Source organism: Prinia subflava, chromosome 2, assembly GCF_021018805.1.
Source record: "Prinia subflava isolate CZ2003 ecotype Zambia chromosome 2, Cam_Psub_1.2, whole genome shotgun sequence".
NCBI classification, from domain to species: Eukaryota; Metazoa; Chordata; class Aves; order Passeriformes; family Cisticolidae; genus Prinia; species Prinia subflava.
The window spans coordinates 113,496,067-113,508,601 of record NC_086248.1 but is presented as its reverse complement, the minus strand read 5'-3'; the positions used below and the strand labels follow the sequence as shown (position 1 = coordinate 113,508,601).

The 12,535-nt window shown below is 56.4% G+C and overlaps 1 protein-coding gene across 1 annotated transcript in view; it reads left to right on the top strand.

Annotated features, from left to right (window-relative positions):
• The window catches only part of LOC134547583 (phosphofurin acidic cluster sorting protein 1-like), a 52,200-nt gene that overhangs the window by 38,208 nt on the left and 1,457 nt on the right, over window positions 1–12,535 (top strand). Inside the window, exons 5-21 of the mRNA XM_063391709.1 lie at window positions 161–323; window positions 455–546; window positions 2,458–2,538; window positions 3,268–3,327; window positions 3,938–4,089; window positions 7,881–7,974; window positions 8,277–8,348; window positions 8,653–8,783; window positions 8,906–9,038; window positions 9,149–9,253; window positions 10,403–10,509; window positions 10,788–10,942; window positions 11,030–11,140; window positions 11,226–11,328; window positions 12,068–12,110; window positions 12,197–12,239; window positions 12,333–12,474. Of these exons, the coding sequence (XP_063247779.1) occupies window positions 161–323; window positions 455–546; window positions 2,458–2,538; window positions 3,268–3,327; window positions 3,938–4,089; window positions 7,881–7,974; window positions 8,277–8,348; window positions 8,653–8,783; window positions 8,906–9,038; window positions 9,149–9,253; window positions 10,403–10,509; window positions 10,788–10,942; window positions 11,030–11,140; window positions 11,226–11,328; window positions 12,068–12,110; window positions 12,197–12,239; window positions 12,333–12,474 (1,787 nt within the window). The remainder of the gene's footprint in view (window positions 1–160; window positions 324–454; window positions 547–2,457; window positions 2,539–3,267; window positions 3,328–3,937; window positions 4,090–7,880; window positions 7,975–8,276; window positions 8,349–8,652; window positions 8,784–8,905; window positions 9,039–9,148; window positions 9,254–10,402; window positions 10,510–10,787; window positions 10,943–11,029; window positions 11,141–11,225; window positions 11,329–12,067; window positions 12,111–12,196; window positions 12,240–12,332; window positions 12,475–12,535) is intronic.

The window sequence follows — 12,535 nt, the reverse complement described above, 5'->3', positions numbered from 1 at the left end:
ACTGGGAACAGAGGGGAGCCCCACAGGGACTGGGCAGGGAGCTGGGCTGGCAGGCAGGGTCTCATTGCTCTGAGTGTTGGCTGGCTGTAACATAGAGAGGGTGGGCTGCCAGCTCACAGTGTGCCACCCTGTCAGGGAGCCTGTCTGTCTGTCTGTCTAGGTCATGCAGCACCCGACGGATGGCGGGCAGCTCTTGGGCCTCCACAGCAACATGAAGGACGTGAACATCCGAGTGGCTGAGATCAGCATCTACTCTCTGTCCAGCCAGCCCATCGACCACGAGGATGGGAACGTCCCCTCAGGTCCTAAAATCAAAGCTTCAGGTGTGTTTAGTGCCCAGACCTGCAGGCAGACGTTTGGGACACGCAGTGTGTCCCCCAGCCCTGCCAGTCCTTTCACTGGGGCCGTGACAGGCATCGTGCTCAGCTGGGGCATTTGCACTGTCTGCTTCCAGATCGCTCCCCAGACATCGATAATGACTCCGAGGAGGAGGAGGACAGCTTCTCCTCTGAGCAGGAGGCCAGTGATGATGCTGTGCAGGGTCAGGTAAGGGAGATGCATCATGTCCTGTTTCTGGGGCAAGAGTCAGGTGTTGAGGTTCCTGATCATCCTGAGCCCTCTCACCCCCTTGTAAGTGTTTGGCATTGTTTCAGAGGGCTGAGAGCTGTAATATCTGACAGCAGAAATAACTTTGATGCCAGTGGGCTGCTGTCAAGTGCGTAGTGAGGCAAGGGACTTTGGGGAGCCATAGATCTCATCCATCTGTCTCTGGAGCTGCCTGGTCTGCAGCAGAAAAGCCCTGCTGAGCCCTCTCTATCTTGCACCTTAATTTTCTCCCTGTGACAACAGGTCAGAGACTGCTCGTTGTCTGAGAGAGAGCAGGGATTTTGGCAAGAAGTAGGTCTGGAAATGGTCAGTGGTGGCAGACCCATCCCAGCCCTGTGATGAGCTGTGTCACTGCTGTTTGCTGTGCTCTTGTTGTGGTGCCTGCACTCGAGGGCATGGAAAGCCTTGTGGTAGTGTCTGAAAAGGCACAGGGACAAACCCCTGTTCAGAGTTATGAGCTGAGGGTAATGAGGTTCCTGGGGCAGATTAGTGTGAAACACCGCTGGGTGACCAGTATTTATAAATATATATCAATGTGGCAGGTTTATTTCAGAACAACTTGGCTGCAATGGAAAGGAGGTATGTGGCCATCCTGGTTATTACCACCTATAGTGATACAACAGTGTAAAAATATAAAGATATCACTTGAGAAAATATATAAAATAAAGAAAGGTAAAGAAAGGCTAAGAGTAGATAGTGGAGAGGAAAGATATCACCACCCATGGATTCAGATTTGAAAGCTGCTTAGTCAAAGTGATCTTCAGTCTAGTTGGAGGAAGCCCCTGAGACAGAGAATTCAATGGTTAATGTACATTCAGATGGGATGGTTTGGATGGGAATGCCCATGTACCTCCCCTGGAGTAGGCCCTTTTACACTGTCTGATGTAACACTGTGGATTAGGTGGAGTCCTCTGGACTCAGAAATGAGTCAGGGGTGCTTGGGGGTCTTTGATATTTTGGCACCTTCTAGGACAGAAGAGCTCTCTCTCACTTCCGCATAGTTGAGGCAGTTGTGCCCCATCAGAAGGGATGAGTACCTTCAGGCCTGAGGGAGGGGAGGGATGGGGGAGGAAGTTTTACACCTGAGCCAGTTGTGTAAGGGAGGTTATTGGCCTGATGAAAAGCGTTATCCCGCCCAGCAGGGTCTGCCTCCTGTAGCCTCTTCCTTTATCTGGCTCAAAACCCACCTTGTTGCCAGATTAAGTTTGGTTTGTCATGGTCCATCTCTGGTGGTGGCTGCTCACCCTCTGCACCTACGCTGTTCCTCTGCAGATCAGAGGCTTCTCCACCACACATCCAGAAATTCTCCTCCTCCCCTTCCCTTTGCTGGGCCTCAGCAAAGCACACCCACTGCTTCTGCAAATGGCCATTTGTTCAAATCATTACCCATCATCATTTCAGTCTCTCAAAAGGCTCCTCCAGGTTACCTGTCCCGTAATGCTGGCTTAGCACATCAGGGGCCCATGTCCCTAGAGCTGGGAATATTGTTATGGCTAATCCCTGGAAAACAAAAAATGATTCATGTGCTGTGCTCTCTGAGCTAACTGGAGAGGGGAGAGCAGGGGAACAACACACAGATCCTGAGGAGGCTGTGTCTCCTCTTAATCTCGCTGATACACTCTTCTCTGGAGGGGCCTGGGGACAGGAGTGCTGGGAAAGGAGGTCTGAAGGGGAGCAGTGCTGAGGAGAGAGAAGGAGCTCCATGGAGAGGTAACAGAAATGAGAAACAAGACTCTGGGAGCAGAGTGGATCAGAGCTTTTCAAAATGGAGGGCAAACGGGGGTGAGGAAACTTCTAGGAGGTACTGCTCCATGAACTTTGTTCTGATGTACTGTGACTTTTTGCCTGCAGGATCTGTTTGATGAAGAGGATGAGCTGAGGAAAACCAAGAAGGCCAGGAGGAAAATGAGCCGAACCGCCTCAATCAGCAGAGTAACATCAGCATTTACAACATGATCCAAGGGGTGGGAGGGGTTCACTGTCTCCCCTCTCTGGAGGCAGCCAGGGCTGTAAGGGGAGATGCTGGCACTGGTGCCGAGCAGGGCAGAGAGCCCTCGGCAAAACTCTTACCATTAATGAGCTGGCTTCTTGCACAGAGCTGTATCCCAGTTCAGGGCCTGTACCCTGTTCAGCCGGGTTTTGTATCAGTGATCTGTGTGCAACAGAGTTTGGGCTTGCTGCTGTCTCTTTCCTTACTTGAGGAAGGGGAAGCTAGGCACAAGGAAAGCTGTCCGCAGAAGGGAGGAGCTTCTCTGTCAGACTCTTGCTCTCCAAACTCCTCATCCCTGTTGACTTCAGCCCTGCAGATCCCTGGCCATCTGCTTCCTGAGTTTGTTCCCCATCTTTTCTTGCTGGAAGGCAGTACTGCTCAACCAGGTGGTTTGGGGAGAAAGAGGATTTAAATGAAGTGCTATTCCAGCCTGTAGCAGAGAAAGCATGAGTCCTTGCATCCTTCCTCGTGCCCAGACAGTGTTTTCTTGTGGAGTGCAGAGGGAGTCCAAGTCCTACAGCAAACCTGAGGGGCGAGGGAGAACAATCCTAGCTGACCTTGGACCTCTGGACAGCATGTCAGAGAGAATAGCCATGGCCTGGATGATGGTGAGCTTGGAACACGCTTTGGGAGTTTTGCTGATGTTTTCTTCTTCCTTTCTTTTGTTTTAGCAACCAAACTTCAAGCAGAAATTTGTGGCTTTGCTGAGGAGGTTCAGAGTGACAGAAGAGGTAAGAAACAGGAGAGCTGCCCCATCTGTCAGTGTGTCCTGCAGATGTGTGGGTGTCAGAGTGCAGGTCCCCACTCACTGGGAGCACAAGGCTCATGAGGAATGTGCCAAAGGTGGTGTGAGACATGGCAGAGACCAGGACATGGCTTTTCCAAAGCCTTCTGCCTCAAGAAGGCAGCTCTGAGCCTTGTGCTCAAAGCAAAAAGCATCTTCCTGTTGTGGAGAGGTGCCCAGGGAAGAAGAGTGCTGTCATGCACGGACTCTGCTCCAGGAGCTGGCACTGCAGGAGCAATCCTGTCCAGTCAGGTTGGCTCACATCAGTCTGTGGATGGCTTCTCTTGGGTGACTGCCCAGGCTGAGTGTTAGCACAGCCAGTGAGGGTCCTCCCAGGTGTCCCACCTGCCAGCAAGTGTGATGGATGTCTGAGACTCCTTTGGATGTCCTGCTCCTTTGGCTCAGTGGCAGTGTCACTTGGTTCTTCCACAGCACAGATTTGCCTCCCTGAGGTGGGAGCAGTGCCGTGGTGTGCCTCACGACTGACAGGCACCTTGTAGCTGTTGTGGGTGCAGGTAACTCCGTATCTCTTCACTGCTTTGGGCTTGCTCCCACAGGTGCTGGACTCTGACCCCGTGGACCAGACCCAGGAGGTGGAGGAAGACCTGGGCTTGCTCTACGACAGCCTGGAGGAGTGCAACAACAGTGACAGCGGCCCAGAGATGGAGGACAATGAGAGCGTGCACAGCACACCCAAGCCCACCCTGAGGTAAGGGGTGCAGCGAGTCCCTGGCCAGCAGCACGGCCTGTGGGATCTGCAGAAAGGCTCTCCAACCTTCCTGCTGCTTGGGCTAATGCAGGCATTGCCTTGTCTCCACTCCCATTGCTGTCTTCTGTTGGCACCACTGGCTGCTCACTCAGAACTGCCCATTAAATCTAGCTCCCTTCACATTTGGCCTCGTTTTTGTGCCAGCCCAGCACCTGGCACTGATGTTCTGGTAGAGTCCTATTGGATCTAAGCCCTGGCTGCTCCCAGCTCTCATATCTTTCTGCCAATAGTCCTGCCAGCAGTCTCTGGGCTCCCCACACTGAAGCATGCATGTCTTCTGAGCATTTTGTGAGTGCTTGCACCAGTCCTTGTGAGATGTGCATGCTGTGTTTTCTCCCTGTGTGGAGCTGTGGCCAGCACCCCTCAGTACTGCTCCTACCCCCTCCCCAAGCACTGGTGACTTGCTCTGCCAAGGACAGCTGACTTAGCACAGGGCTCTGCAGTGGATCATGCAGGAAAACCAGGCTTTGCTCCCTTGTGATCCGTGTTCACCTGGCCTCTCTGCTCGTGGCTCTTGTGCTTTGTGCTGTCTTCCTGTGAAGAAGTTGTCTTTCATTGTCTTTCTACTTGGCTCCTCATAGTGCACTGGGTCTGTTGTAGTCAAGCCAAGCTCCCTTTGCATTGTTGTTTCTGTAGTTTTTATACATAGAATCAGATTATCTCATACAATGAGTAGCAGGTATCGCTGCTGAGGGTACTTAACAGGAGTAGCAGGCATGGTTTGCCGCAGGCAAACTGTTTGAAATGAAATCTGCTGGATTCTGGCACCCATGGGCCAATTGGGAAAAATCCAGGAACATGACAGAAGTCATGTGTTCCACAAACCCACAAGTCATGGTGAAGGAGAAAGCAGGCACAGGGGCAAGCTGTTTGAGGATCTGCTTGGACTCCAAAAGGAGCTTCACGTGGGCTCTCATCAAAGGAGACAAAGGTGCTGTGGGAGAAAAAGAAGGGTCTTTGTGTGGTCAGATAATGTTTTATGTATATAAACCATGTGAAATTGTAAGAAAGGTCTGCTGTGAGTATTTAAATGTGAGACCTCCATCCTGGTTCTGCAAGTGCCTACTTGGAAGTCTGGTCCCTGGAGCATTCCAGGATGGGTGCTGGTTTGTGCTGGTGCCCACCAGCACAGTCTTCCTGGGGTGTTTGGTGCTGTTTCTGGAAGGACAGCCTGCTGGCCTCTGAGCTGTTCTTTGTGCTGTTCACAAAGTGTCCTGGTTTGCTTTGGTCTCTGGTGCCTCAGTTTCTGCCAGTGTTGAGTGTGTCCCTTGAGTTTACAAGGGAACATTGCACAGAGTTCTGGGGCTGTATTTTTCCTAAGGGGGTGTGGAAGCTGCCTGCCAAGGTGTTCCATGTAGACTTTGTGGTTCCCAATGCTGCATAGCCTTGTTAAATTACAGCCTAGCCCGTACATGGGAGGGGATCCTCTCGTTGGCTTTCCTGTCACAGGCAGCCTGTGGACTCTGTGAACATCTCAGGGCAGCAGGGGCACTGGTGGCGTGCAGCCCTGGCAGTGGGGAGAGGCTGCTGCTGTGGACTGGGCAGAGGTGCTGGGAGCTGATCTTTGGATCAGCCAGGGAGCCCTGCAGAGTCAGTTTGCTCCTGCTCTGGGGCACAACTGGAACTGGGGCTCTTGGGCAGGACCTCGGGTCAGACCTGCTGGGTGAAGGTCAAGAGTGAAGGAGCAGATGTCTTCATGGGTGACTGGGAAAAGGATGGGACGGGGGGGCTAAGTCCATTCAGAACAAAAGGACTGGGCTTTCCCTAAATCTCAGTGTGCTGAGACGTGGGCTTGATCATGCCTGTAGGAGGAGAGCCCAAAACTGCAGAAATTAAACTGCAGGACACTGCAGAAGAGCTCTTTGCTTAATGTGGTGTCCCCAAGGGATGGAAGCTCCTGAATTGCCAGTGAGAGAGGGCACAAACAAACGCAGCTTTCATGGGCAAGGGGCAGACAGCCCAGTTGAGATGGAGTGGTGAAGGCCAGAGGAAGTCTAATACAGTCTAGACACATCCATGTCCAAGAAAAAGGAGGGACTGGAGATGCCTCTTTGTGATGCCAGTGGCACCAAGGGTGTGTCACATTCTGGTGGCATTACTTGGGACACTGTAGAGGGGTATGGAAGAGATGCTGATTGAGGGGTGATCTATTAGAAAACCTACATGTTTGTCTGGCTTGACTCTTAAGTTACTAATATATAGTTTGTATGGATTGAATTTCTGGCTGGGAAAAGGCAAGTGTAGAGTAATGACTGTACAGAGTGGCGACAATGCCTGAGATTTTGTAGCAGAGAATGGAGGGGAAGAGAGAGAAGAAATATGTAAGTAAAAGGAGATGTAGTTTATAACAGTGTGGGCTGGAGAAAATGTCCCACCAGGGCACTATTGTGAGTCTACACCTGAAGCAACTGGGCACAGAGCCAGTGAGGGGAAAATCAAGCCTTGACTTTTCCCAACCATGGTATAAACACTGCTGCTGAAGAGCTGCCCTGTGTGGGAGCCATCACTTATCTACAGAGGCAGAATGTCCCTTCAGGAGCAGTAAACCTGGCACACTGTTGTGCCTGGCAGTACAGTGTGCTGTATACAAATGAGGAAGCATGCTAAAAGGAGAATAAAAGGAGCAGGCAGGATGTTGAGAGGTCTGGAGGTGTCCTGCAGGAAGCTGCAGGTGAATCCTGATGGGAAAAGTAGAAATCAATGGGAAGAAACTCTGACAGAGTACTAACAGAATAACTTCTTATATCTCATGGCTCTGTGACCATCCCTGGAAACCTGCAACCTCATAGACCCATCTGCACACCAGGCACACGAGGAGAAACATTTCCTGGTAGCTAATGAGCACATGCACAAAGCTTAGAGGGGATCTAGCTCTGATCTCCCACAGCGAGGTCACACGTTGCAGGTGGATTCTGGTTGCTGTAAAGGTCCTGGGAACACTGGCAAGTGAGATGCAGAGATAGACCCCATTTGTGTCCTGAGCACTGGTCTTGGAGCACCCCACAGGCTGTGGAAGGGGCAAATAAATCATGTTTGGGAAAAGGGCAAGCAGAGGTGGAAGCTCACACTGTAGTGGCAGAGACTGATCTGGGTTCCTCAGGAGGGATCCTGTGGTGACTTGCAAACGCGACCTTGGGAGCTGCACTGTGCAACTTTACTAAAATGTCAGGTCAGAGACCCAAAACTTGGCAAATTTGAGTACAGTGCTGCCTGAGTGTGGTTCTGTGTGCAGTACTGAGATCTTCAGAGCCTTGGGAAAGGGGAAGGTGAGCACTGCAGTTGGAAATGTGCAGCAGCAGCAGGCAGAGGCAGGGAGCAATCCCTGGAAGAAGGGAAGCAGGGAAGGCTGTGGGAGCTGCGATGGTGCAGAGGAGCAGAGAGGTTTAGCAGCACACTGGAGTTGTGGTGTTGACAGACTCCACATACCAGTGAGATGGGGCAATGGCAGCTCCCTGCCTGCCCTGCAGGGGTAGGGGACCTCCAGAGGCAGAGGGCACCAGGAGACCCTGCTCCAGCTCCCCGAGGTCACGGGGCACTGCTGGCAGCTCTGCTCCTCAGACACTGACTGCCTGGCCCTGTGTCCCACTGAGGGCCTCTGCACAGAGCTTGTGCTTGGGACAGGCCGGTGGGGGCGTGCTGGGATCACGGTGACTTTGTTCCTCTCTTATTCCTGCCTTTTTCTCTCCCGTATGTCTGTCTGTCCGTCCGTTCGTCTGTCTGTTTCTCTGCAGGCGTTTCTTTGAGGGAGTCTCTCATTCTGGTTCCCAGACTGAGATCGGCAGTCTGCACAGCCAGAAAGGGCAGGATCAAGAGTCGGGCAGCCCTGTGAGTTACACCACCACCACCACACCTCCTGCCCCTTGCCCTCCCCAGCCAGCCCAGCACCCCACAGTGCCCGCACTCTGAGACCACAGCTCCTGGCAGCGCCTGCCTGGGGCCGCTCCTTTCCTTCTCTGCTCCTCTTCTTCCCAGCACAGGCAGGCAGGTAGCGAAGGGGGCGTCCTCTGGGGCCGCTCAGAGGTGCCCACTCCCCTGTGGGAGCTCGTGTTCTGTGAGCCAGCAGGGGTCACTGGCAGCTGCCCTGCACGGGGGGCTCCCTCCCGCTCTGACCCCGCTCTGTCCCCCAGGGCGAGGCGGACAAGCGGAAGCCAGGAGCACAGCGGCCGCAGGAGGAGCTGGGAACGGAGGTCCCTGCAGTGGTGAGTCCAGCCTAGGGCATGTGGAGCTCTCTCAAGCCCCAGCCTCCCTTCTGGAGCACCTGCGGTGCCCACCAGGCTGGGAGCAGGGCTGGGAAGACAAGCAGATTGTGCTGGAGAGTAGCGGGAGTTGAAGGAGTGTTGGGGTCTGCAGGATGTGCAGCCCAGCCCTGCCAAGACCCTGCAGCCCTGGCTCTCTGGGAGGGCCCCATGACCTCTCTTGTTGCTGGGCACCCATGGGTGCAGGGGTGCCCCCTGCTGGAGCAAGGGGAGCGGGGTGTGTGAAGTGGCTGTGTGTGGCCCTCAGGAGGTGGCGGCAGAGGAGCCGTGTTCCCGGCTGGCCCCCGCAGAGGCTGCCATGAGGGAGGGCAGCGTGGACAGACTGGCCCAGCTGGGCCCCGGCACCAAGGCCGAGCTCCCCAGCGCCGTGTCCCCCAGGTAAGGCAGTCTGTGCTCCCTCCTGGGGCTGGGCGAGCTCACGCTGGCTCCCTCAGCTGCCATGGGGTTGGTGGAGATAAGAGCTCCTCAACAGTTTGGGCTCTCCTGCTTGTCCTTCACAGCAAGGCAGAGAGCAAGCAGCTGTGGCGGCCCCGCAGCACGTCCGTGAAGGACCGGCAGAGCTCCAAGGGGCAGGGCGGCCGTGCCAGCAGCCTGGACAGCGAGAGCTCTCCAGACTCATGGCACAGCACCCAGGTGAGCCTCGGGAGCCATCCCACCTCACTCCAGAGCCCCGCCAGGCCTGCAGCCGTGGCAGTGGCCAGGGCGGCACACCGGGGGTAACCTTTGTGGGGATGCTGTCTCAGGTGCCGCGCAAGTCTGTGTATGATCAGCTGAACCAGATCCTGGTGTCCGACGAGCAGCTCCCCGAGAGCATCGTGCTGGTGAACGTGGCCGAGTGGCAGGGCCAGGTGAGTTGGGGTGATGGGAGCTGTAAGCAGGGTGGGATCTCCCAGTCACAGCAGGGTGTGTGCCCTCCTCTCCCCCAGTGTGGCCCTCCCTTCAGGGGGACAACGCATTTACAGGGTGCTGAGCCGCACACGTGAGTGAGGTGTGTCTCCTCCATCACACAGCATCACTGGATCCTCAGAACACGATGTCCTGAGCAGTCCCAGCAAGGCTGGCCAGCAGACTGTGCCTTAGGCCCTCCCTGCTTGGCCCTGGCCCCCAGGAACCCCCTGGGTCAGAGCTTTGTTGGATTCCCTGGCAAAGGGCTCCCTGGGAAGCAGCAGAGGTATTCCCACTGAGAGATGGCAGAGTGTCACCTGCCACTCCAGGGAGCATCACCAGAGCAGGGTGGGCTGTGAGGACAGGCCCAGCCCCTGGCAGGCGCTTGCCTCCCTCGTACCTGGAGCTCTAAAGCTGAACTGAGCAAGGAAATGTGCATGTGTGCAAACATGCAGTTGGATAAAACACCTGTGAGACCCCTTCAGGATCCTGCAGCTGCACCTGGCATCCAGAAATGGTGCTGGAAAATTCTGAGGCAGAGGAAAGGGCTTAGTGAGAGGCAATGGAGTCTTGACTCAGGCCGTTCTTGGCTTGTTCCACTTGTCCTGGACAGGGGAAAAAGGGTCAGTGCCCACTCCCAGAACCAGTCCCCTTATCTGTCTTGACTGCCTGTTTTACCACTGCTGACCTGCATGCAAACACCTGAAGAGACAGAAGGATCTGGGAGTGCCACAGCGGGAGAGAGAGGAGGAGGGAATGAGCAGAGACAGAGTGAGCCTAGATGCATCCCTGCATCTGTGGGATGGCAGAATGTAAATCAGAGGGTCTCTGGACCAAGCTGCTTATTTCAAGGAACACAGCCTGGTTCTTGGGACGGTTTTGCCCTTGCCGTGGCAAGGGTAGTGGCTGCTGTGCTCCAGGGCGAGAGCAGGCAGCTGGCTGGCCCCTGGAGCAGAGCTGGGAAGAGTGGGGATGCTCAGGGTGCAGCTGTGAGTGACCTGATGGCTTCAGTAGGTGTCCAAGCTCCAACCCGGGGGCACAGGACTCAGGGCCGGCACGGGCTGGAGCTGGCCAGCACAGCTAACCCTAACCTGAGCTCTCTGCGTTGGCAGTACGTGAGTGAGCAGCTGCAGGCGCACAAGCAGCTGGTTGTGTCCACCTGCTCCGTGGCAGACATCCAGGCAGCCTTCAACACCACTGTGTCCCGCATCCAGCGATAGTGAGTACAGTGCGGGCTCTGGGTGGGTGCAGAGGAGGGCTGGGTGTGGCCCTGCCTCCTCAGGGAGGCTTAGGACCCGTTGGGATTGTGGACACTGCTGTAGAAATGGGTGTACACCCTGGGGAGGGTGGGGGTCCCAGTACTGCTTATGCCCGTGGCAGTGCACACCAGGCTGGATATTCTCAGCACTGGGTTTTGTCAGGTGGCCTGGCAGATCCTGGCCTACCTGCTGAGCCGCTGCACATGGCTCACTTGTCCTTTTCCTCTCCCTTTGGCAGCTGTAACTGTAACTCCCACATGCCTCCCCCGGTGAAGGTGGTGGTGGCAGGGGACCAGAGCTACCTGAGCGTTGTCCTGCGTTTCTTTGTGGAGCAGCTGGCCAGCAAGACACCCGACTGGCTCAACTACCTGCGCTTCCTGCTTGTTCCTCTGGGTGAGCTCAGGAGCCCAGCCCCAGGGCTGTCCTCTCCCTCCTCCCCAGAACCCCTGCCTGAGGCCAACACTGCCCTTCTCCCTGCAGGCTCCCACCCTCTGGCCAAGTACCTGGCCTCGGTGGATAACAAGTACAGCACACTCTTCCTGGACACGGCGTGGCGGGAGCTGTTCAGCAGGGCTGAGCCGCCCGCCGCAGGTGAGCAGCGGGGCAGGCTGGCGTGGGCAGTGCCCCGGGGGGAGCCCAGCTGCCCTCGAGCCCTCACGGCCCCGTGTGCCCGCAGACACCGTGGACATCGCAGGCCGCGTCGCCCAGTTCATCGCTGGTGCCAGCCACTCCCACCAGCTGCCCATCTCTGAGGCCATGCTCACCTACAAGCAGAAGAGGTGAGTGTGGCCCCAGGGTGCCTGTCCTCCCTCTGCTGCCCTGGTCTGGGACACGCCCAGGACAGGAGTGAGGGACGCAGGGTCAGGGGAGTGGGGCCCTGCATTCCACCTAGGAGCAGCGTGGTGCTGAGGGGAGCTGGGGTCCCACAGTGAGAGGCCCATTCCCTGCCACCTCCCGGGGTGCTTGGCCCCTCCAGTAGCTGTGACAGCCCCCATGGTGGGGACCAGCTGCCAGGGCTGGGACGGGCTGGGTGGGGCTGCAAGCTGGTACTGTGCTGTCCGGGGGTTGATGCTCATGTTCCAGCTGCACTCTCACCTCTCCCTTCTCTTGGTTTCTGGCACCCAAGGAAAAGAAGCCTCTATTTTGATTTTTATATCAGGTATTGGCTTGTGCTTGCTGTGCCGCTGCCTGGCCCCTCCCCACCTTTCCCCATGTGCGTCCACCCTCTTGCTGTGCAGAGGAGCCGTGGCCCCGCCGAGGGGCAGGGCTGCCCTCCCGCATGCAAGCCCTCTCCCGGCACTGGAGGGGACAACTCCCTGCCTCCCTGTGTAGTGTGCCCTGTGCTGCCATGTTGGGGACAGGGGCTCTCCTGGGAGGGAGGGCAGCGGAGATGGTCCCGGTGGATGTGAGCCAGCACTGACCCCTGCCAGTGCAGGGCTGCCTGGACACGAGGTTAGCAGTCACACAGCACTGGGGCTCAGCACACCCACACCTGACCAGCCTCTCTTCCTTCTGCAGCCCCGACGAGGACTCCTGCCAGAAGTTCGTCCCCTTTGTGGGGGTGAGTTGAGGGGCCAGCAGTGGCTGAGGGCAGGGATGCAGGGCACAGTCCTGCTGATGCTGGGTACCTCTGCTTTGTCCTTGCAGGTGGTGAAGGTGGGCCTGGTGGAGCAGTCTTTCAGTGCCTCCGGTGAGTCCCTGGGAATGCCCAGCTCTCTTCTCCAGGGGTGGGAGGCTCTGTTGGTGTCCCCCAAACCCTCAAACCCCCGCTGTTGCTCCCCAGTGGACTCGGATGACGCCACAGCCTGCAGCCCCTCCCTGCTGAGCTCGGCCCCAGCTTCCAGCGTGGCTGTTCCCTACGGCAAGGAGACCATGAGCACGCCGCCGCCCTCCCCGTCCGTCAGCAGCGGCCTCTCGGGCGCCGGGTAAGTACCAGCCCCAGCCCGGGGCAGGGGAGGAGCGGGGCCACCCCGAGTGCTGCATGTG